This window comes from Desmodus rotundus, chromosome 2, assembly GCF_022682495.2.
Source record: "Desmodus rotundus isolate HL8 chromosome 2, HLdesRot8A.1, whole genome shotgun sequence".
Taxonomy (NCBI): Eukaryota; Metazoa; Chordata; class Mammalia; order Chiroptera; family Phyllostomidae; genus Desmodus; species Desmodus rotundus.
In genome coordinates, this window is record NC_071388.1 from 197,450,843 (window position 1) to 197,476,746 (window position 25,904).

At 42.1% G+C, this 25,904-nt stretch overlaps 1 protein-coding gene across 3 annotated transcripts in view; it reads right to left on the reverse strand.

Annotated features, from left to right (window-relative positions):
- Window positions 1-25,904, reverse strand: part of PAX3 (paired box 3) — an 89,972-nt gene that overhangs the window by 23,480 nt on the left and 40,588 nt on the right. For all 3 annotated transcript variants that reach the window (XM_024563916.3, XM_045198534.2, XM_071220724.1), the window contains one exon: window positions 4,809-5,014. In XM_024563916.3, coding sequence (XP_024419684.1) covers window positions 4,809-5,014 — 206 coding nt within the window. The remainder of the gene's footprint in view (window positions 1-4,808; window positions 5,015-25,904) is intronic.

Sequence of the window (25,904 nt, forward strand, 5' to 3'; positions counted from 1 at the left end):
GCACAATGTCTCATTGCCACCTCTAAGAAGCCCAAGAATTAAAGCCTTGCTTTGTTTCCTTAACTCTGTGGTCTACAGCCAAAAGTCTTTTATGCCCATGAGCAAACAAAAAAGTGCCCAAGTAACACCTCAAATCACTGAAAGCCAGTTTGGCTGGAATGGAGACGTAGGTCAAATTTGCTTCCAAGTTTCATGGATTAGTGCTAATTGTCCCATGGTGTAAGCCTAATTTTGCCCATGCATAAATTACTGATTCACATTTTTGGTATGGTCCTCAAAGGCAATCTAACTTACATTATTCCAGATGGGTTACTTCACATGCAATTTGAAAAATGGGAAAAGAATGCAATACGTAATCCTTAGAAAGAGAATGCATAACAAGATTATAAATTGCTTGATTAAACACTAGATTCAGTGATGTCTAATGCTACAATGCCAAATACAGGACTTTCCTAGTAGGTAAATTCCCCTGGACCTCCTCATTCACTCCACCCCCTCTCCCTTTCCAGGCCACACCCACCCAGCACTCTGTCGTTGTGGCCACCCAGGTCTGACTACTGTGCGCCCAGCAGGGTGGGGAGAGGGTGAGCAAGAGGTTGAGGGAGAAACTCCATGCCCCCTGAGTGTCAGAGGACCACAGACACGCATGGAAGCACGCTCAGGTGCGTCTTACACATTCCAGCACTGAGCACATGCAGCTAGTTGCAGGATGGCCATATTTTTGCTTCATTGTGAAGTTTAAGGTCAACTATTCCACACCTATCCTAACTCCCAAACTATACAGATCTGTCAGATGGCTTTAAACATCATTGGGCTTCCCTGAGAACCCCAGACTATGATGCTAGCGGGGTCCTCAGAGATCAGGCATCCCACTAGTTCTTTGTTTTGGTTGTTGTTATTGTTTTGATTTTATTTATTTATTCTTAGAGAGAGAGGAAGGGAGAAAGAGAGGGAGAGAAACATCGACGTGGAAGAGAACATCAATCCATTGCCACTTGCACACACCCTGACTGGGGACCGACTTGTAACCCAGGCGTGTGCCCTGACCAGAAGTCCAGTCAGTGATCTTTCACTTTGCAGGGCAGCACCCAACCCACTGAGCCACAAGGGTCAGAACCATCCTAGTACTTTTCACCTGGGGAATGGAACAGTGGAAGATGGCATTTGAGAGCATGATAAAAGCTGGAGGCCCACTGGCTAGTTAATGCCCTGTACACACACACCTACACAAACACAGGGGGAGAGAGAGACAGAAGGAGGAGGAGGAGGAGGAGAAGCAAAGGCACACAATTTTGTGCGCAAGTCTCAAATCTCCTGAAATCATCCATGATTTTCTTGTCCACAGACCCAGACAGAGATCATCTCCTCTACCCTACCTCAAATTTCAAAATTAGAAAAAAAAATCTGAAGCACACCCAGATTATAACACTATTAAGTGACTTGCTCAACAAAATGCTTTGACAAGCTGAGACCAAAACCCACATCTTCCGACTTCTAGTTAAATGCTGTTTCTATGAGCAACTTCCTTTCCTGTCTTCTATGATCTCAGTGGTGATAGAGAATGATTCTTCCCTGCTTCACAGAGTTCTTACATGAAATATTTACTACAACTTCTGCACATCATAAATATTTGTAAGTCATTCTTCCCCACAAAACTTTAATGTTTGCCATCATTTCCAAAATAACAGCTACCCAGGAAGTATATTAGGCAAATTAGTCTTTGGTGGACAACAATTCTTAGATTGCGTACTCAGATTTGGCTATGATAAACAACATAGCTACTCTCCAAACAAATTTTAATGAAATACTGACAAAGGCTTAAATTAATATAGCTTTAGTCTCATCTCTATCTAGAAGAGTTTAGAAATATTTTTCCTCAGGGGGGAAAAAAAGGAAAGTGTTTGGGTTTTGGGGTTTTTTTCGGTTTGGTATTTGGTTTTCCCAGGTGCCCCAAATTAAACTAACTCACACTTTCTGGCTATCACTCAAACTGAGTTGACTTTGCTACTGCTTTCCCAGATCCTTCTAAAAAGGAAAGGATTCTGTTCTGGCATTTTAATCAGTGATTAACTACTCCCTTCTTTTTCCTGCTGGGTTAAGTAAAAGATCCATATGCTGGGTGTTGTAGGGAATTTGTTAGGCTGTAGATCATAGCTGTGGCTCAGGACATGATGTGTCTCAAGGGAACTAATGAAGCCATAAGGAATGTAAAGAGTCACCGGGTTAAAGCCACATTAGGACAGCTGTTAAGTTAATGAGGGCCCTGCTTTGGAGAGGAGGTCACTGTATAGAAAAATATGAACTACTCTTTATTGGTTTGATCCCATGTCCTCTGGAAGTTAATGGGCCATTCTTATTCTCTGACATTCACCGAGCAGGACGCACATGCCAGGCACTGTACCAGCCACACGGGCTTGTGATTTATCCTGTCCCCCATCCTCGTCTTTGGCAAAGGCAAGAATGAAACAGAGCAACACCGAACACCCTTTTCAGTTCTCCATCACTCACTTTGTTTGATTTCCTTAAAAATCAATGTTTATTTTTTGACTCTGAATTCAGAGCTGATATTTGACCTATCTCAAGGCCAGCCATGGAGTATGGGGACCAAATTCTGGAATACAGTGCGTACCCCATAAAGGTTTGCTAAGAGAATGGAGGGATTTAAACCAGGTAATCATGGGACTATAATAAAAGCAAAGTAGATTTGATACATATAATAATTATAGCGCTGTCAGATATAATATCATAATACGTACACCATATATCATTATGTAGTAATACCACTCCCACTACATTTTGTCTCTTTCTTTTGGTACTTACCTGCTTAGTTTTTAAAATTACTTATGTGTTCACTTTATTACCCATATTAACTATAGCTCCTTAAAAGACTTATCTTAATTCACCTTAGCGTTCCTTGACTTCCCTAGCCCCGTGATAATCGCATGGAAAGTTGAATTGAAAAGGACAACTCCTCTGAGCAGACTCTGCAGCCGGGAAGAGGTTCCTGCTGTAAAATGCTCCGATGGCAGAGGTGACGACCGGCATACGAGAAAGTGTGGATCGCTTTAGAGACCATCGACTGACTCGTTCACTGCTGAGTTCCCAACCTCACTCTGACTATAAAAGTTCAGTGTCTGGGAACAACACCACATTTCCAAATAAATTAACTTCTGGGATAGTAAAGATCTCCAGGACACTCTAACAGGGACGTCCAACCTTTTGGCGTCTCTGGGCCCCACTGGAAGAAGAGTTGTCTTGGGCCACACATTAAAGACATTGTGACACGTAATCACACACACAAAAAGAAGTCTCCTAACGTTCTAAGTAAATTTACGATTTTGTGTTGGGCCGCATTCATAGCCACCCTCCGCCACATTCAGCCCATGGGCTGCAGGTCGGACACCCCTGTAAGACACTTACAATCTTTCAAACGATGCTTTACGTCCTCAAGGGGCAAGTTCATTATTAATGATAAAAACATTATTCTGTCACACAACGGAAACATATCACCCCCCAAGAAGCCTTTCCAGAGGGCCCAGAGTGTAGCTGACTCTTGAACAACACAGGTTTGAATGCGTGGGTCCGCTCTCATGCTGGTTTTCTTCAGTCAATACGTGCGGTGTTTTCAGTCCGCAGTTGGCAGTTTGCGGGTGCAGAGGACTTGAGCGTACTGGGATTTCGGCATCTGCACGGCTCTCTGGAACCAATCCCCCAGGGATCCCGAGGGACAACTGAACTTTCCAGGAGTCATGAGTTACGTACAGACTTTCAACTATTCATGACTCAGCACCCCTAACTTCCATGTTGTTCAAGGGTCAAGTGTACATCTCAGAGTTCAAAAGATAATTCAAACTATTCTTAGTATAGTTACTTAAAATGCTTCTAGACAATAAATCCCTTAAAGGAAGGGATTTTTACCTTATACACCTTCACACATCTTCATAACTGAAAGGCCGTGGAGAGGAAATGTACGGAGTTCAATTACCTCTTATCATTTACGAGCAGTGTCATTTTGGTTAATTACTTAAACAATCTTATAAGTAAATTGGGGATAATAATAGTACCAACCTAGGGTTTTAATTACGAGTAAATGGGTTAATTCATGTAAAGTACTCAGAACGATACCTGGCACAGAAAGACCACTCCCAATTGGTTTGCTAATATCTGTGTAGCAAAAGTCCAAATAATGACTGGTACATAATTAGGGTTCCTGAAATGATGAGCGAAAACAGGAATTGACACATTTCTGTGTGTTATAGCTAATGCAATCATATTCTCCTACTAATAGACAAATTCTAAAATAAGAATGTACACTTCCATAAATACTAAAAAACGTCAAAAAGTCAAAGAAAGCAAATTCAATAGATCACATGTTAAAATGTATACATATAAAATACAATACTTGTATCAAACAGCATGATGGAAAAGTCAAGCATACCCATCATATCCATCATAAATTTAATTAAACTTATCTACATATTAAGGGGAAAAAACCAATTTTCTGACTGACTAGCAAGTAAGATGTTGCTAAATGGACATACTGAAAACGAAAGAGATGGGGGGAGGGGAGGCTGAATCGGGCAGATGCAAATAAAAAGGTAAAAGAGATCGTGACAAGGCAAAATATGAAGAAAAGGAGTCAGAGAGAAAAGAGGAAACTCTATGATGCTAGAGGCTACAGTTCACAAAGTGCCATTGTTAACATAGCCATAGTCTTGGCTTAAAACCTGCTTTACAGGAGAAGGCCCTTGTCGGTGTCCTGCCTGGTCAGAGAGGCAGGACCAGAGCGCGCGGCCAGCCATCAGTACCTGTACTCGGGCCTCCGTGAGCTTCGCCCGCTGCGCCAGCTCCTCCCTGGTGTAAATATCCGGGTAGTGGGTTCTCTCAAAAGCGCGTTCCAGTTCTTCCAGCTGCTCTGCTGTGAAGGTGGTTCGGCTCCTGCGCTGTTTCCTCTTTAGTGGCAAATCAGGTTCAGAGTCAATGTCAGAGCCTTCATCCGACTGGGGTGCTGAGGCTAAGAGAATGGGAGGGAAAAGTGGTACAATGTGAATCATAAAACAGGTCTGAACAGCCGTCATGACTCAGACCCCGGTCTAAGATACATTGTCCTTCACGGACTCCAAGCCCCTCCTTGCCATATCATGTTATGAAATGGTATTTAATCTCCTCCCCTACACCATCTGCAGGTCCCCCAAGCAGAAATAACAGCACTCTGCATCCGTCATTCTAGGTCTGTTATGAGCTGTTAAGAAAACAGGGACAGGACTTACTCCATTTTTATGATCCTCATCCTTAGCATTTAATGGATAATGTACTGAATGTCTAATGAATAAATCACATTTAATTTGATTCCAGATAAATTTTCACCAACTTTTATACCAGAAAATCTGTTAACACAAGTGACTTCTTAAATAAATAATCAAAAATCAACTTAGTATCAAAAAGGCAATGATAATAAACTATTGCAGGATTCCTATGAATTTATAGATTCTACCTCTCCTTTACGAAAAATCATGTCTAACTATCTCATTCCCAAACATCAGGAAATGCTTTAAGGAGAACTTAGAAACTATTAATGTGAATCTAAAGGACAAATTCAGGAAGAAGCAGGCATCGTCCGATAAACTGTCCCTAAACCCAAGTTCAGAGTCTGGGTCCCTGCTGAATGGGGGGCGGGGGCGGGGGAGCCAGCTGGCCAGACTGCCACCTCATCGAAGAACTCGGTGCAAAATGAAAATGCAGGACCCTGTGTTCCAAAATTCCAAGGTAACAACAACCCAGGCACAGGGCCCTTCTGAGCGTGGGGCCTGGGGCAACTGACTAGGTCAGTCCCTGAAACCAGCCCTGCTGTGGTCCCCTCCCCACCAAAGCTTGAATTTGCCTGTATTATTATGCGTCTGGGAAGGAGACTTCCAAACCGGTACCTAGGAAAGAGGAAAAGGTGCTGGGGAATTAGATAGGAATTTGAGGTTATGATGCAACATGGTGTCTGTGAGTTGTGACAGTAGCAGAGCACCTGTCGGCCTGCAGAGGGTTCTGAGTTTTGAGGGTGCACCAGACACAGGGCTCTGGACAGGAGAGCAGCCCCCAGCCAGAGCCCTGGACACTGGGGCAATGGCAGAGGGCCATCAGAAGGCAATCAGGCCATAGACTCCAAGTATAGTACAGGAATCCAAGTCCCCTGGCTCCAGAACACATCCAAGAGTGTTCTGAAAACTCCCCGAACAACTGGGGGTTCCTCTGGGGAAGGGGGTGAAGTGTGCTCTCAGCAAATGAGGAAGGAAAGCCAGAAAATTGTAGATAATTAATGTTATTGTCAAGGTAGCTCATCTGCACCCTCAGACTGGCAGAACCTGGGGAAATGCAGGTGAGGCTACAAGCAATGTGAAAATGCAATGTCTCCTATGCTACTACTAATTCTCTGGTCTTCAGCTCAAACTTAGCTCTGCCTTACAGAAACCTAAACTTCCATTCTACATCAGTATAAGGTATATGCTGCCCCAAAGGGTACATGTCCAAATACCCCATAAATTTAATTCTGTTTTTTAACATTTTAACATGGCTACACTTTATTTCTATTCAAACACTGACACTGACAGAGTTAATATATACATGGCAAATTTTAAAAAGCAAATACTTGTGCATAAAGGCAAAAGAGAGCTGTAATATACACGGCACCTGCGGTGTGTTAGACATTGTGCTAGGTTTTCAATTACGTTATCTAATTTAATATAAAACGGTCTACTTTAATATAAATTAATTATTTCAGGATGTTTTAGAAAATAAATTTTCCTTCAGTATGGTGGTATTTCAAAGGAGTATTATCATGCAAAACAGTATGTCCTGCGCTGCATCACACACTTCAAAAGCTCCCGAGAGAACTCGCATGCGTAAACGTTTGATAAACATGAGCCAAATTCTAAAAGTGATGATTCGTGCCTAGTGGTGGAGCAGCGGTGCTCACCGCAGTGCGCAAGCCGGAGCACTTCTGGAGCGCCACAATCGCCTGGCACACAGGTTGCGTCCCCACTTCCACGGCTGCTGTCTGATCTGTGGGTGCCGGCCCGCTCTGAGAATTCATGTTTTCATCACATCCCCAGGGAGCTGATCTTAAGTTTACTAGTCCTGGACCACACTTTGAGAACCACCTCGACAGAATATTCTCAATTAGTTATTCCCTTCCTTCTCCGAATTCCCAAATGCAGAAAATATTACCTGCCACAACTTATCAAAAGCATTGCTTCCACATATATTTTTTTTAATTATAAATAATATGTGCCCCCCCAGAAACAAACTACTTGTTTCCCTCAGAGGACAATAAATTCCCATAAAATGTTTTCTTTTTATGCATCTGGCCTGGGATGCCTGAGTTTTCTGTCCGACGTGAAATCAGGTGACAGGACCGACCAAAGGCTTCCTCTGCCTGTGAGAACTTTAAATCTTTGCTCGTACTTTCTCTTCCCATGACCCCATTAGGAGAATGGTAGGTGGAAATGTTCATGTTTCCTTTGGGAGTCTCGGGGGTTATTAAATCCTCCCAAGTAAATATGATGTGTCATGCACTGTCAGGTCAATTAATCAAAATCGTCTCTAGTTCCTGAAGAAAGGGGGACGCTTAGTACCAGCAAGAGCCAGTTCTGAGGGTCAAGACCACCGTGTTTCGCCTTCATGATGAACAGTCCCCAGAATGTAAACTGTGGGAGCACGAGGCTTTTCTCTGGCTTGTTCACTGCAGTAAGTCTGGAAACATAGTAGGTGCTCAATACACACATGTTGAATAAATGAGCGTGCCAGGTAAAATTTAAGTTTTGAACTAACACTGATGTCTCTATCATCCTTATATTCTTAGATGGATATTTTGCTTATATGAGTCTCCCAACATCTTTTCACATGACCGTGGGGGAATCTGTGAATCCTCTAAAGTTATTTGGAAATTCTCACAAGTATTTGCAATACTTGCATTTTTCTGGGGGATATTTATCTTTTTTTTCCAAAAAGGGTTATGATTTCTTTTTAGGATTTTATTTATTTATTTTTAGAGAGAGGGGAATGGAGGGAGAAAGAGAGGGAGAGAAACATCAATATGTGGTTGCCTCTCATGCATCCCCACTAGGGACCTGACCAACAACCCAGACATGTGCCCTGACTGGGAATCAAACCGGTAACCCTTTGCTTCGCAGTCCAGTGCTCAATCCACTGAGCCACACCAGCCAGGACAGGATTATGATTTTTAAAAAGATAAAGAACCACCAGCAGATGGGGATCAAAAAGATTCAGGCTGTCTAAGAGTTCAGTAGGACAGCCTTTAACCACCAAAAATTAAATTTTCTTTAAGGAACTAAATATCACTGCTTTTATTTCTAGGCTGTTTACTCAAAAGCAATCCAAAAGGTTACATCTAACTAGTAAAGCCTCCACATGACATCATTTCAAAAGTCACAGAGGAAACAATTTTCCTGATTTTTCCTGGGGGAAATTATCTGAACCAACTGATCGTTTTTGGCAACATGAAGCCACAATTTTGCAACTTAATTCTAACTTTTCCCCCATCTGTAAACCCCAAAAGGATGTGGGCTTTAAAAATATGTTAAGTCAGCAATCCAAGATTAATCTACCAACTAAGAAATACTAGCTATTTCTAAAGATGGAAATACTACTTTCTTTTATCACTCAAGAAAAATAAAATTCCTTATATACACAGAACAAGGTCCACAATGTCCCAAACTTGAATCATTCAGTTTTTACCCCCCAAAAATCTGAAGTTTAAATCTTATTTTAACAGCACAAAAGGAAGTATTTTGTGGAAGTTCATCTATTGTACATATTCAACTTCACTCAAGGCATTAGAACAAGTTAGATACTAGAACAAAATAGATACTAGATACAAAGTAATCTATCTTGCTAAATAGTATTATATAACAAATCATACAATTTTTCTAATTGAATTCAACAACCATATACAGAACTCCACATTATTCAAGATAAACTGTACTTACTAAACAACAATAAAGTGCTAAGAGATTATTAATTCATTCACCAAGATAATGAATAAGTTTAAGAAATCAAAATAGTCAGTCTGACCACTAGCGGACCCCAATGAGAATGATCACAAACCCTTGGTCTTAAGGTCCAGGGTCCATCTAGAATAAACTGATGTTCACCAAGAGTTCACTGATCACTCATTTTATTATACTTTAATAAAGTCGTCTCTTTTGGGGGGAGAGGTATTAAAGACATCTTAATGAAAGGATATCAAGAGTTGCAAAATAGGAGCTACTATAAATGACACAAGGACAAAATCAAGGGGGAGGGTAGAGGTGGGGGAGGGAGGTGGGACTGGCTGGGGTGGGGTGGAGGGAAGGGGAGAAAATGAAGACAATTGTAACTGAATAAAAATAAATAAATTTTTTAAAAAGAGTTGCAAAGAACCTCACACTTTTTAAAAATAACATTTTTACAGCAGTTTTAGGTTAAAAAAAAATGAGCACCAGGTACCAAGTTTGCATATATACCTGTTCTGCCTTTCCCCATTCTTTCCCTTATTACCGACATCTTGCATTAATGTGGTACTTTCGTTCCCCTTGACACACCAATATTTACATATTGTTATTAACTACAGCCCATGGCTTACACCAGGACTCTCTCTTTTTGTTGGACAGTTTTATGAGTTTTCTCTAATTTCTAATGCTATGTATCCACCATTACAGGGAGGATGCAAAGCAGATTCGTTGACTTAAAACACCCGAGGCTCCATCTACTCACTCCTCTCTCCCTCGCCACCACGGTGTACTTTTAAAACTTTGTAGCACACAGTCCATGTTTATTTAGAGTATTTACATCCAGCTTTCACATTCATTTTAGGTAAAAGTGCAGGAACAAGTCACTTGAAATCTGTTGAATATTCACAAGTTATTCAGCAGAGACCCTGGAATCACCATGGGAAGTGTCAACTCCCACCAGGCGCCTGAGTGCTTCCACTCAGCGCTGTATTAGCAAGTTCATTTCTTCTTTCTCCGGCTGATTTCAGATCTTAGGAGCCACATCCTCAGTTATCCCAGTGACTCACATTAACTCCCAAGAATAACCTCGGGAAAATGAACGTTGTCGGTGAAAAAGAAAAAGTACCATGCACAGGCAACAATCACACCCCCACGGAATCACAAATTCTTCCTTCGGAAACAAATCCAACTGGGAGGAGAAGGCAGACATATTACCACCAGCAGACCGACCATTACCGACCAAGTTTAATTAAAGAAGGAATTACAGAATTAAAGAGTATGTCTTTGTCCATTAACCCTTTTAACCTCCTCTGTAACCTCAGGAAATATTCATCCTAGTTAGCGCCATTATACCTGAGATCTTGCCTCAATTTCATAGGGATTTAGTCACGTGAAATTCTGTAATTATTGGTTTCCAGACCAATATAATTCAGAGATGGGAGACAGGCAAAAAACGGGGGGGGGACAAAATAATTCATGAGCATGAATCTGGCACATTGTCTTTCTTCTCAGCAAGACCTTCCATTTGAATAATTAAAGGATCAAAACATGACAACCATTTAAACTCTATGTTTGCCCCTGATATAATACAATGCGACTTACAGACATGGAGGAGGTTGGGGTGGGGGGGATCCCTCTCTGCAGGCGTTGAGACTGAACTTCCTTAGTCATCATCGGTCATTCATTCTAAGGTGGCCTCAGACCAACTCAGAGGGTCTTTCCGTGTGTGCTAACCTTTCCCGGCTAGACCTGTCAGCATTTGTACCCAAACCTGTGTTCCACTGATTTAAAAAAATATAAAAGATAAAAATAAAAATCGTTTCTGAGAGGTCCATGAGGTTGTTTTACCCTGTGTCTGAGTTAAAAGTACTTCACAGAAATATTCTGTGAGGCCTTTGATAGGTCAACTCGAAGTCTGACGCACCTACTTGGCTAATTGAGGAAGGTCTCCTGTGTTTGCAGGTTCACGATTCCACACGAAAGGGATAATGGGACAACTCACTGTTTTCTGATCTGAAGTAGCCCCTTTACACCAAGAGAGGTGTGAATGACCTCTCTCGTGTTTACTCGGGTGAAAGCCAGGAGGAGTGAAGCAAGACTGATATTCCCTCACAGACCCAGAGTAAATGACAAATGACATTTTCCCTTTGTGATCTTTGGGATTTTTGTTGACTTATTTGGAGGCTTTTGTTGGATCCCAAGAAATGGCCTGTGGCTGAAGCCTATTCTCCCGATTTCCACGCTCCATCTGTGGAATCCATCAACGGGGCATTTACCCTCATTCAGAGCTCTGACACCTGCCTGGCAGGGAGCAGCAGACACAAAGAAAGCCGGAGTGGATGAGAAAAGGGAGGTTGGTTTTTTTTTTTTCCTCCAGAGGAGGGAGGTGGGGGAGGTTGAAATGGATGCACAGTAGGGGTTAATCCAATCCAGTTGAGAGACTTCAGCACCTGGAAGCTTCTCTTCCACATTAATTCACAAGCTAAGAAGTAATCGGTGACATTGTTTTTCTGTGGTTTGAAATTGTATATACGTCGAGAAAAGAAAAGAGAGACACGCTGAAAGGAACAAACACAAGGTTTCAACAAAATCTTGAAGTAGATCTGGAAAGTCTGGGCAGCCTAACAATCTATCAAGCAACAAACTGAGCGTCCCAGATCCCTAACCCAGAGCTAGGATTTGAGTAATTGTCATTTTGTTAGTTGATAAATTAGGAAAGATGAATTATAGCCACATCCGTGGTCTATTTGGGGGAGGAGGGTCTCGTTTTGTTTTCATTGCCTCTACACTTTCTTACAAAAATGTGCCTGCGAACAATCTTCCACAAATGGCCAATGAGAGAGAGAGAGAGAACGTACGGCAAGGATATTCTGGGCTTTCTCGCAGAACCGTGCTTTTAAGAACACCAAATCAAATTAAGACCCTCCAGCCATTTAGGACTCTGGTGCCCTCCCTGCCCAGCAGTAGCCCCCGATCGGGAGCCGGAGACGTGTAACGCTATTCCCCTCCCCTCTCACCCAAGTCCTTCCCCCAGAAACCGCCCTCTCCCAGCACGGGGTCATTAGAAGGAAAATAAGCTCCTGCCAGGTTGGTGCTAATCAAAATAGCACAAATAAACCCTGACACTCAACAACTCCCCGAGTGCCTGCTGCCCTGGGAGGTGAGTACAGATTGGTTATGAATATGACCGGCTGCAGGCACAGCCCACGAGGGCCCGCCCGGCGCTCCGTAGCCCAGCAGTTATTTTAAATGCACTGTGTGGACGTTTGTGTTTATTTAAGATAAGGGCGGACGAGCAGAGGCAGAGGCTGGCAGAACCTCCAAGCTGCCTCCAAGGCACAGAGTTACGCTGCCCCGAACAACCCATATCCTAAGGTTCCAGCAACTGAATTTTGGCTGCAAGCTGGGTTGCTATCCACCTTATATTATTGAGAAGCCTTTCTGTGGATGGCCACCTCCTTACTATCAGCCACTTAAAAGATTGTAACAGCAAAGCTACAGAACAAAACAAAAGCTACGTTTGTTATCTGTAGTAGCAATACTCACTGGTGTGTTTACGAAGAAACACGCCGGTAGCCTTTCTCTTTCCCCTGACACACGCAACATTCTGCTTGCAGGAGTCAGAGAATCCCGAACAAACTACCTGTTCCAGCACCTCCTTCCAAAGGCTTAACGGGAAGGAGGAAGGTTACTGGCTCAGGGACCCTGGCACCCACCCGAATTCACCCCGGGGCTTCTCAAACCCTTTATTCTGAGACTTGTGTGTGTAACAACAGTTCCTTTCACAGCATGATTCTCCCTCGTCAAGTAAAGCTCTGGTCACACCTCCTTATGCCACCCCCGCAAATAATTTCTAGTCGCAATTTTTTTAAATGGCTTTTTTAGACTCCATGGTAACCGCCACCAGAGCATTTCAAAGAGAAAAAGAGCTGAAAGCCCCAAGAAAATGTGTTGCTATTCAATTAGGAAAACTGATTAGTTAACTAATTAATCAGCTAACAGCTTTCTAAGAATAGTCTCCCATGATAAGAACTTTCCCCCCTCAAGAGCTTAAAAGTCAGTCATAATTAAAGTGAAGAGGCAGAGCTCTGGCCATGGGAGGGGAAGTATCCGTGTCTCTGAGCTGGAAGCTAGGTTCTGGGTTAGCGGGGTGGGATTGGGTTGCACGGGGCAAAGAAAGGTAATTTGCACACTGAAGGGGAACAGGAAAACAGTAGTTCTCCTGAAAGGAAAAGGGCCAAGTGACTTTTATTTACAATTGCCAAGAGAGAGGCTATTATTGACCATATGTGGCACAATTGCCCCTCTTATCTCGGCTGGCCATCGCGTCCTTTGGGAGCTGTTAATGAACTGGGTAATTGAGCTGCTGACATGTGTTACCAAAACAAAACAATAGGAAGAAGAGACAAATGAACATTTTATTTGCCAATCAGAGTAGGTTCGGCTTTTCACAGAGCTGCAGCTAAGTAACTGACTGAATACATAAAACAGTGCATTGAGGGCAGGCAGATGCAGACACAATAACAGTTAACTGACAGCTTATGGCCCATCTGTGCTTAACATTTTGTTAAAGAAATTACTTGACTTGCTAAGGAGACAAATCATACAGCTGCCCCAAGTGCTGCATTATAAGACATAAATCATTAGCCAAACTGTTTCATTCTTAAAATGACAATGCTTATTAACAGTTATGTTGGGACATTTTGTCGGCACAGCTTGACACAGTTATTACTTACAAAAAATGTGACAACTCACAGATATTCAATGGAATTGAGTTGGGGGGGAAATCAAAACAGGGCAAACAATTTGAAAGAACAACAAGCATTTTTAATGCTCACGATTAAATGTGCATTTCTAAGATGCTATGAATGCAAAAAAACCTATGAAATAGAACAGAAGATCATGTTCCATGGAGTAATTATGTACCTTCTTCCATTTATACCATATTTATTCAGAACTGTAAAATATTGGAAATGCTCTCATTCTGGGTTGATTGCATTAATTTCCTCAAGGCTATCAGAACAGAAACACAAGTAGTTTAAGAAATAATTGCATCTGGCCCCTTCACTTTCCCAAACATACTCATCTTCCTCCCTCACTTCTTTAATAGGGAAAGAAAACCCATGTTCCAAAAGACTAGCTTTAAGAGGAGATTTAGCTTGTGTTTTTGTTACTGAATCGGAATTGAACCCACAGTTTTTGATGCACGTGTGGTTCACCCACTGTCATGGAGAATAACTTACCTCTGAAACACTTTTTTCCGTACACTGGTTAACCAGGGGTAGAGCATGGCTCTCTCAAAGCCGGTCTTGTGATGGTTCCTTCAACATTCTGGGCAAAATTACATCAATAATGGTGATGGTGACACAAGAAAAGCTGCTGTTCGATGGCTCCCTGACTGCTTACACTAGCCAGCCCTGCCTCCTGAGGCCCTTAAATGCCTTTTCTTCCATTTTTACCCCAAACCCCAGGAGCACTGTCACCCCCACCTTACAGATGAGAAAAAATGAGGTCCAGAGAGTATGTCACATGTCTGTCCCATGAGGACTCAGAGAGCTCCCCAAAGATAAGAGCGCATGTATCAAATATGCAGTCTTGTAGGCATTGTCCTTTGAGGAACAGGACTGGCACCTCCTTCTGTGGCCAGCGTTGTCCCACTCTTTCCTTCCTGGCTGGCAGTACCAGGACTCATGCCACAGGCAACCCTGTAAATCAGCTGTATAAACAGGACCAGAAAACATGAGCGACACGTTCAGTGGTGGTTGGTGGATGTGAAAACTGTGTTATGTATAGTTACTAAGAAAGAATTCTTGCTATGAAACCTAAACCTCAGCTGTATTGACCGAGCTTTAAATGCAACACAATTAGACTCGCAACACAATTGCCAAAGACAAAGAACCACCCTGCCTTCAACTTTACTTTCCACCTCGGACTGTTTTTGCTATTGTTGGCCTCAGCCAATTTTAAAGCCAACAAATAAACCAAGACTCCATACACAAAAGAGGTAACAAGTCACACAGAGAGCCTTTCGGGGGCAGAAAACAAAAGAATGCTTTCGCCACCCTTGTTAAGACAAGACTACCCCAAAACACACATGACCCACCGAGCTTTATCCACAACTACCCTTTGCCAGGATTAGCATGATGGGAGATGTCTGGAAAATAGAAGACAAACAGGTTTAAGAAGAAAGTTAAAAAACTACACTTTGGGAGCCAGAAACCTACCTAAAGAGCTAAAAAGATAAATGACTCAGAGACCCGAAGTACTCGAGCAAAGCATTTACAAAATGACAGATCACCAGAAGAAGCCCTTCATTTATAGCCGAGACCCAAAGAAAGCTGGTGGCCTTGCCCCAAGGCTTTCATCTCTCCATAAACCATTTTTGAATCCCAAGGATGTGGCTGATATTGTCCCCAGTGCCATGGATGCAAATATAAATATTCTATGGAGCTTCGACCTGGGAAGTAAAACTCAAATCACCTAACTTCCACCCCAGTGCTCTGTCCACTGAAGCAAAGCCGAGCATGGTGTACGCGGGAGATAACCCAGCCATGCCCCGCAGCAACAGAAAGAGTAAGTAGCCTCTCAAGGCTGAAAAGCCTAGATACATTGTTTACTAAATAACAGAGCCGCGGATCCTGTGAGGCTGCGATCGTTGATATAGAGATCAAATTAATATCACACATAACTGCTTTAGCTGACACCTCCTCTATGGCATTCCCAGACTGTTTCTTTGCTGTTTGTTTTCTGTTGGGTTCGGTAAGGAAGGACAGGGGCAGAGCAGGGAGTTTGTTGTGAAAATCCCAATCTTATCAGACTCAGTGATGGCTTGTTGGGAGATGGACAGAGGTAATCAGGGAACATAAATGAAAGGGGAAACTTCCTGGAGTCAACAGAGGAGGCAAGCTTAATTCTCACTGGCAAAGAAATTAGTAGCAGCATCGAGGCCGTCGTCAGAAATCACTCACGGGATACCTGCTGTGCGAGAAGTCCTTCCTAGGGGCTGGAAGGAAAGGGGCAATAAAGAAGAGAGTATGGTTTTCCCCTTCCCCACTGGTCCCGCAAAGGTATGAGGCTCAGGGCCAGGAGGCTGGCTTTCAGATTAGTGTCACATCCCACCAGAGGACCCGGGGAGAAATCGGCAAACCGGTCCAGATGACTAAGCAGAGGATGTGAATGATTTGTCCCCGTCCTTGGATAAGGGCAGCTGCTTTCTTAATTTTTGTTTTCTTCTCTTCATACCTACTGTGTGTCACCAACTGTATGCCATGGCGGAAGACCTCCAGCTGGGGAGACAGGCCGATCCAACCCAAATACCCACTTGTCCACTTCCTCTCTGACTTGGGGCAACATGCCTACTCCTCTGAACCAGTTTTTTCATTGGTAAAATTTTATTTTAAAACATCTGCTTTGAAGGCTGGTTTTAACCCTGCAGAGGTCACAGTTGATCTGAGAGGTACAAACAAACCCTTTCCTTAAATATTACTACACGTATCGTGTGCATAGGTTCAAGGCCCTGACTAGCTTGAATATTATGTCCTAACACTAGTCACATACAAATGCATATTCACCCAATAAATGCATTTATGCATTGCATATATCATATATGTATACATCAAGAATATCTTTAGTAACAGGCTTCTACATCAATCATCGGACAATTGCATTGCCTCTCCACATTGCCTTTTCAGGAACAAACCGGCAGAACTGGAGGGAAATGAATGAGGAGGTGCTTATTCATTGGCAGGAGAGAGGAAGGGAGGAGAGGAAAGAAGAGAGCAAAAGAAAAGAGGCTCAACTCTCCATGCTGGGAAAGAAGAGTAATAACGCAGTTAAGTGATTTCAGAGTCAAGGGGTTGCCACCAGGCACTCCTTTCTCCAAACGACTCTGATGACAACTCTTTTTGAGTTAGGAAAGGCTGATCTGAGGGGGGGAGGAGGATCTAAAAACATGCCCTAATCCTTAGTAACTTTGAATAAATTAAGGCCCCTCCTGGATGCAGTTAGAAGACAGTCTTAGTCATCCTTCCTACCCACACCAGCCAGTAATTTTAGCTGGAAATTCCTCGATCAATAGGGCATGACAAATGCTAACATTTAAAGACTATGCTGCTGACTCAGTTTGAACTCAAGACCTACTTTTCACCACTCAATCATACGTCATTCCTAAGAAGAGTGTATTGGACAAAATATACTATATTTCTTATTTGTATGCAGTTTTGGTTTTACATTATAGAAGTATATTACATTATAAAAGAAAATTTGGGCAGTGTCTGAAAACAATGATAGTCCCAGAATCCAAACACCATTAATATTATTTTTTAAGACTTTATTCATTTTATTTTTAGACCGAGGGGAAGGGAAGGAGAGAGGGACAGAAACATCAATGTGTGGTTGCCTCTTGTGCACTTCTCACTGGGGACCTGGCCCACAATCCAGCCGTGTGCTCTGACTGGGAATCGAACTGGCAACCCTTTGGTTCACAGGCCAGCACTCAATCCACTGAGCCATGCCAGCCAGGGCAAACAAACAGTACTAATTTCAAATTAGAGAGATTATATAAATGGATGGGTGGGTGGATGGATGGATGGTTGGATGGATCAAGAGATAAAGATTGACCAAACTCTTCTATTGTGGTTCTTCCTATTCTTTTGTTCCAGTATACTATTAACAAAATATAAGTTTTTAAAAACTATCTCCAGCAAGTGTTCAAATGAACTTATCTTTGTTGTTTTAGTTATAACAACAAAATTGTTTGGTTGGTAGTAGTGTCAATGTGTGAAACTTTAACTTGAGTCCTGAAATTACTTCTTCCAATTTGCTAAAATACACTGTAGATACTTTTGAGTGTGCAAATACAAGCATTTGCCCATCGCTATATATGAGGATCAAGATAATTGACATATATTCTCCCTGCAGTCCCATCACACAGACGTGTAATTCATTCAAACAGCACTGAAGCCACTCTCTACTCTCACAATAAAAAAGCCACTGTTTTAAGAAAGCCTGTCAAAGGCCTGAGGCATGGGAAGTGGTTGTCCTTCCTGACGGCTTCTCCCAAATGCTCATCCCCATTTCTAACCAGGCTGCCATTAAGTAAGAGGAGATCTTTAAAATACTTTCTTCTTCCTGATAGAAGATGCCAGAGGAAGATCAATGTGTGAATGTCTGAGCCTAAGACTGTGACTAGAAAGAAGGTGACTCTACACAAGAAAACAGCGGAAGAAAACCAAGCAAAGTATAGGAAGACAACATCCCCAGTCACTAACAGTGTAAACTGCAGAAGGGAAAACTAGGAATATATCACTGTTTAAAATATTTTTTCTACCCTGGCTGGTGTGGCTCAGTGAATTGAGCACAGGCCTATGAACCAAAGGGCCTCAGGTTTGGTTCCCGGTCAGGGCACATGACTGGGTTGCGGGCCAGGTCCCCGGTAGGGGGCTTGAGAGAGGCAAACACACATTGATGTTTTTCTCCCTCTCTCTCTCCCTCCTCCTCTGTCTAAAAATTGAATAAGTAAAATCTTTTAAAAATATATTTTTCTACTACTTGCTATCAATGTTCATGTTTTATGTAGATGTGCTGCTTAGCGTAAAATTTTAAAAGCTGGAAATTACTTCAAAGATCATCATACCACACTTTACCTTATAGATTAAAAATAATAATAACTGAGTTTCAAATGGATGAAATGACAACTCTCTCATCTCCTGATTTGTTAGTGGCAGAGCTAAATCTCAAACCGAGATCTTTAAATTCTAAATTCTGGTTCTTTCCTCTTTCAACTCACTAGTGAGGTCAGCAAACCACACTATCAACTCACTTACTTTTGAAATTTCTGTCTATCTGTGGGTGAACCAACTTCTATTTTCCAATCAGCTGGTAGCTAGAGTCCTTCTACCGCTGAAAAACTCACTGAATCCAAAAATTAATGAAACAAGATGAAACTATTTGGACTCAAGATGGGGACCCGAGGAAAACAATAAATAAAGGTTCAACATCTCAACCATTCTCTGTACATCTAACTATGATGTGATACTGTTTTTGTTTTTGACCTTTAAAAGTCTTTACCTCATAATATCTTCAAAACAACTTTTTTTAAATGGAGTTGACGCTTGAGTATTTAAAAGGACATGCCCACAGTCTCCGCAACAAATCAGGTGTCAGAGTTGAACAGGTAACCGCCAGTCTTCACTCAAAAAATGCATAAAAGTGTTTTCTAGACCATCTATTTATTACTATCATTCACAAATTTCTCCACTCAGGTAACATAAATATTCAAATGTTGATCATAGTAAGCAACATTTACAAGAAATAATAATTGATATGTTCCTGAGTAAATCAGCATTAAGATGTAGAAAACTATTAATTAATGCGCAGTTGACCATGTAAACAAAAACCTGCTAAGTGTTCACCATGTGGAATTTTAAGTTGTATTGGCATGGAATAAATCCACTTCCCAGAATCCCATGTGCTTGCCAACACAGACAAAGGGTTGGTCATGTCCTAACTCACTGTCTGTTTTGCTTAGCGTGTCCTGTGTGCCCATCCTTACACAATGTCATGCTCAGTCCCAAAACCCAGTTCCACAAAACCTTCCCTGAGCCTCCCTGGTATAGATAGTCCTCTTTCACAGTACTACAAGAGCATTTCATATTTCTCATACATTCAGCACTTTCCCTCTTGACTGAACTATTGACTAAGCTTTCAGGTCCACTCTTTTGCAACCACACTTATTTCTCTGATTGACCACTTCCTTGCATTTATATAACTTTCGTTGTGTGTCCCAGTGGTACGTTTTCATTTACAGGGTCAAACAGTCAGAGGTCAACAAACCCACTAGTAAGTTCATAAGGACAAATCTAACAAATGCAAACACCACCTGACGAGGAGCAGGTCTTGAGGGGACTTGGTCCTTTGCCAGTTGAATAGTTTTGCAAGCCAAAAATTAGAGGCCATTCTCAAAGAAATGGCTTTGTGTGTCAAAGTTCAATGGTTATTTTGAGTCCTGTGATGTTGAAGGATTCACAAAAGAAGAGAAATGGACTGACGTGGTCATGGCTTTACCACAAAATAAGAAAAGAATAATTGAGAGGAGCACAGAGACCATTTTACCTCAATTTTTCATAGGATGCCAGTTTGGGAGGCATCCACAGGCAGTAGATGAGGAGACCCTTATCTTGGCTTTAATAGTTACCAATGAGAGAAAATAGATGAAACTGTTCAGTGAACTGGGACATTCACATAGCACACATCTTTTCGTCACCATCATCATCACAATATTGTAGTTATGATAGTAGACAATTGAACACCAATTAAATAAAATGTGTTGAACAATATTAAAGAGGAATTGTATTAAGCCCTTCGTGCTACAGAAAATAAAAATATAAGTATATGAGATTCTTCTCTGATCAACTAAAGACACTTGCCCCTCTTTTTCTCAAACTTCCTGATTTTCTGGGAATACAGGAAGACCCCAACACTACCATTCCTCTGTCAGCTTCATTCCCCTTTCCCTGAGAAAATCTGTCCTTTTTTACAGTTTTTTTCTTCAGTCTTAGGCCTGCGGGAAGATTTACTCTCAAATTCCAGAATGGTACACATTCCTCAACAAAGATGCGTTTCTTCTTTGAACACATCAACAAAGATGGGTCACTTCCAAAAAGGTCTAAGTCCCAACTTGAAAATACAGAGCCAGAAACAAATCCATGTTTTCTGGGGCCTGAAGCTTTTATAGTTTGGGGGGAGGAAGTGTTTAAAAAACATAAAACTAGCCCTGGTTGGTGTGGCTCAGTGGATTGAGTGCTGGCCTGCAAACCAAAAAGTCACTGGTTCAATTCCCAGTCAGGGCACATGCCTGGGTTGCAGGCCAGGCCCCCAGGACAGGGGGACATGTAAGAAGCAACCACACATTGAGGTTTCTGTCCCTCTCTTTCTCCCTCCCTTCCCCTCTCTCTAAAAATAAATAAAATCTTTTTTAAAAATTAAAAATAAAAATAAAAAACAGAAAACTAGCTTACTTTTGCGTATTTCCCCCCAAAAGACCTCATGGCCATGTGTCACAGTGTCGGGGCCCTTTGCAGGGGTTTGGGGGGAGAACCTCCTGATGAGAACTCTGAAGTCAGCTTCTCTGTGGATCCTCTTTCTGCTCATGAGCCTCTGGTAAAACCAGGCTCCCCGAGTGCAGTCAGTGCACAAGAGAAGACATTCTTTCTATAGCCACCTTTCCCGCCACGGACACAAGGTAAACAGCCCTACGCAATAGCAATGACATCCCATTCTCCCCCTCAAATAGCAGGGACAGACAAGTCAACTGATACTCGTGATCATCAACTCCCTAGCGTCTTTCATGGGGCCATTAGGTTTCTTCCCCAGCTCCACTAAAATCAACCCTCAAAGGTAGCCACTTCCTCAGTCTGTGAGTGAAGCCCATCCTATTGTCCTATGAAGTATAATAATGGAGACAGGCAGGTCATGGGAAGTTCAGAGAACCTCATGATAAATATGGAAAGCCACTTGTCTTTGTTTTCCAACCTTCCAGAAATACCTTGGGGACCTGGGACACACGCTAGGTAGGAGTCTCCAGAATGTGCTGACCCTCTCATGAACTCACCACCACGAGGTCCTTCCTCCGCCCATAGATCCCTTACATTCACTAGGCCTCAAAAGGAATGTAATTGAAACCACTTAAGAAATCCTATTTTAAATATGATTGTTTTCTGCAATCGTTATGTACTACTTTTGTAATAACTGAGAAGTACCCCCCAAAAAGCTTGGCTACTTCCACGGGAATTTGCAAATGACCTTGAGTCAATTCAACATTTGAATCAGCACGTAAAATCTTTTTGTACCTAAAAGACGTACCCTCCTAAACTTGGAAAAAATCAGAGTAATAATCGTGAACACCACTAAAAGTTCATGCATGTCAATTAACTTCATAACATCCTGCACAGAAAATATTTGCACATAGAAACTTGCAAAAAATATGATAAAAAGGGGGACCTGCACTGGACTGAGGCCTGATATAATACTCTGACAGCTGAAGGGGAAGAAATGGGGCAATTGCTGGCTTACAAAAAATAACTATAATAATACTGCTTTTGCTTAAATTCAGGCACAATGGCATTAGAGTGTCACTTACCAAAATAGTTCCTTGCATTTCTTTTTCACTTGCATCTGACAATGCACTTTATTCTCATCTGATATCTCTTAAATTCTGAATATGATACAGGACCTCATACAGTTTTACCCCAAATGACTCATATGGGCCTAAATTTCTTTACATTTATTCACATTTTTAAATAGATCACACACTAATTTTCACTTATCTCAGCAGTTCTAACACATTATCATTTGAGAAATATTTATTAAACATGAAATTTTGAGCTGACTTTGCCAAGACTCCACAAAATTGAAAATACGATTTGCTTTTAAAGGCCCACCTATCCTATCACTGTTTGTCCTCCAGACACTGGTTCACAAAACCATACAGGTTTGTCCTGACCGGTGTGCTAAGTGGGTTGGGCGTCGTCTCACACACCCGAAGGTCACCAGTTTGATTCCAGGTCTGGACACATACCTAGGTTGCAGTTCAATTTCTGGATGGGGCATTCACGCGAGAAGCAACCAATCGATGTTTCTCTCATACATCAACGTTTCTGTACCTCTCTTTCTCCCTCCCTTCCCGTCTCTCTAAAAATAAAAATAAATAAAATCTTTTTTAAAAAGCTATACAAGTTTCAAGTGTACAGCTCGACAAAACATCACCTGCGCACTGCATCGTGTGCCCATTGCCCCAAGCACAGTCTCTTTCTGTCCCCATTTTCCCTCACTTTGCCATCCTCCACCCACCCGCACTCCCCTTTCCCTCTGGTTAGCATCACACTGCTGTCCATGTCTACGGGTTATATATGTTTTTTGTTTAATAAATGGATCACATAAGATTGTGTTATCATTTTTTCTTCAACCATTAGATATTATTTAAGGGGGAAATTTGTCTTCTAGAGGTGCTCCGATGTGTGGGTCTCGCCCATCTCGGGTAAATGCAGAAGACGGTCAACACACCTTCACGTAAGTGGCTGCATAACCAGAAACTTCCAACAGAACTCTAATAAGAGAATCACCACAAACATAGATGTAGTGCTAGAAAATAAAATAATACTTCCAAGTTAAAGACAGGATGGTCTGTACTGGAGTCAGCCAAACACAACTCGCTACCTGTCTTTGCCTTTCCTGTCATCTAGGAATGGTTTCTACATATTGAAGTAGTTGAAAAAAATAAAGAAAGAACATCAACACATGAAAACTAAATGAGCCCTGGCCAGGTACTAAGTTGGTTAGAGTGTCATCGGATACACCAAGGTTGTGGGTTCAATCCCCGGTCAGAGCACATGCAAGAAATCTCTCTCTCTCTCTATCTCTCTCTCTCTCTCTCTATCTATCTATCTCTCACTCTCCCCCTCCCCTTCATCTGTTTCTCTAAAAAAATCAGTAATTAAAAAAATTTTAAGAAAAATTAAATGAAAAGTCAGTGGCCATTAATAAAGTTTATTGGAACATAGCTACACCCATCCATTGATGTATTCTTTATGTTTACACACTACAAAGGCAAGCTGAGTAGCTTTAACAGAGACCAAAGGTCCGCAAAAACAAAAGCTTTCACTACATGTAAAGAGCCCTTTACAGAAAAAAATCATCATGGTCTACATAACAGCCAACACTTTATGGGTCCTTACTATGTACCAGGAACCTCAGCAAGCATTTCTACCGGCTTTTGTTCATCGAATCTTCAGACTAACACTATTTAATTATCCCCCATTTTACAGATGAAAAAACTGAGGCACAAAGAGAGTCACATAGCTAGTACAGAGTACAGGTGGGGTTGGCATAACACCTCTCTCGTGTAGATGTTTGTGTTTATGAATTCCATGGCAAATTTTATCCCCATATTCCCTGTCACCACCAAAGCCCATCACCACTATCATCGTCCAAAAGCAGGCAAAATAGAGAGCCCACAATGCTCACTGTTCCACAGCGCGATACAAGTCCCAACCCCTGTGCAGTGGGGACAGAGGACCACCTCATCTTGTCTCTGCTGCAGTCACTCACCCACGTCCAGGCGTGAACAAGCCAGAGTTGGGGGTGGTTTCATCCCATGAGAGTCGCGTCTCTGTGACATTACTCAACTTCATAAAGCAGGCGCCAAATGTAATTTGTGGATTGATTACGCCCAAGTATCAACCTACTGCTCAGTTTACAAGGAGACAGAAAACCAGGGCATTCTTTTAATTGGACACCAGTTTTCCAGGTGGCCTGGGATCTTGCTGCTGTGGTTACAGTAGCTTAATAGTGACTCTTGCTTTGACTTCCGACTCTTGGATTGCCTTGGATTTCTATGCCATGAACACGGGACCTCTGACATGAACCACTGGCCACACCGCAGAAATGCTGGCACCATAGTGTCACCGAACTCCCAGTCCTAGGCCCTGATGCCCCGAACACCACCGCAATCCTTTCCACCTGAATGGCCAGCACCGGGGCAGCAAACTGACCTTTTCAGATACAAGGAAGCTAGAAGTAAGACAAAATAAAAAACTGGTATTTTGTTCCCAGGATTCTATTTCCAACCCAGACATTCAGTTAGGCAAGTTACCTAAACTGTATGGCTCCCAGATTCCATGTCAGTAAAGGGGTAAGAATAATCCACAGGTGACTGTGAGGAAAACAACTTCAGGGGTATGAACAGACTTTAGAAAACATGGAATAGAAATATAACATGAAAGCAAATCACAGTGTTGAAGTATAAAATGTACATCCTGGTTGACAGTAGTATGGTAACTTCCCCAAATGCTAAGGGCATCATGGGGTGTGAATCAGGATCCAAAACTTCATGCTAAGCAAGGCCACATCTTTATGAATAATCCCTAGATGGTGAGCCACCAGGAACAACAATAGAACAAGTTGTCCAAGACTTCACTGGAGTCCAGGTGCCAGGATATTACCTACACCACACACAGGTTTAGGGACACGTTTTCTTTCCTGGGGGCGGGGGAAAGATCAAAGTTTTTAATAACGTCATCACAAAACCTGTCTCTCATTTCACATTCATTTATTCACCAAATGCTTATTTAGTGCCTGCTCTATGTCCACTGTTGCTCAAAGCAAAATATTCAAACAGGTGAACTGAACAGAGCTCAGTCTAGCAAATACCCAGTTTCCAAAAGGAAAAATCTGACGTGCAGTCTGCAGGAAATGCCAATTGCAAATGTTTTTTTTAGGTGGAGAGTTTCACTTCAAGTTTCCAGTCAGACACGTTAGATGGCCAACCAGATAAGAGTCGGGCTTCTAATCTCATTTTGCGTTTAGTGGCTGTGTTATTTGCCTGTGGGGGTGGGGGGAGTCGTTGTCACAGTCTTTTTTTTTTTTTCACCTTACGTTTTGTCAGCCTTTTCTCGCCTTACCTTTAGGTTGGTTTTCTCATACGGAAGTACGCTTGTCTGTTCTGACACGATCCCTCCCACAGTACTTACTGTCCAATGCTTCACACAGACGGTTACCCTGAAGGTCTGAAACTCAGGGTCTCTTAGATGTCCAGAAAGACCTTTGGAAATTTGGGCTTCCCAGAGTCTCTGAGTATTATTTTTGTCACAAAGGCATCACTGAGAGCCATCTCTGGGTCTCTCCCTAAACTGACATTTCCGTCAACACTATGACTACTTAGGATGCAAGAGAGTTTTGTGACTGGCTGAGACCCTTCAAAGGTCTCTGAGAGATCTTCTTTTCTTACCACTCCACAGTACAAATATCTCAAACATCTCAGTTAATATCATATATTTCGTTTATTGTACCATAGAATCTCATATACTTAAAGTTTACTATTAAACTTTATATTCTCAATGCAGTCAGTTG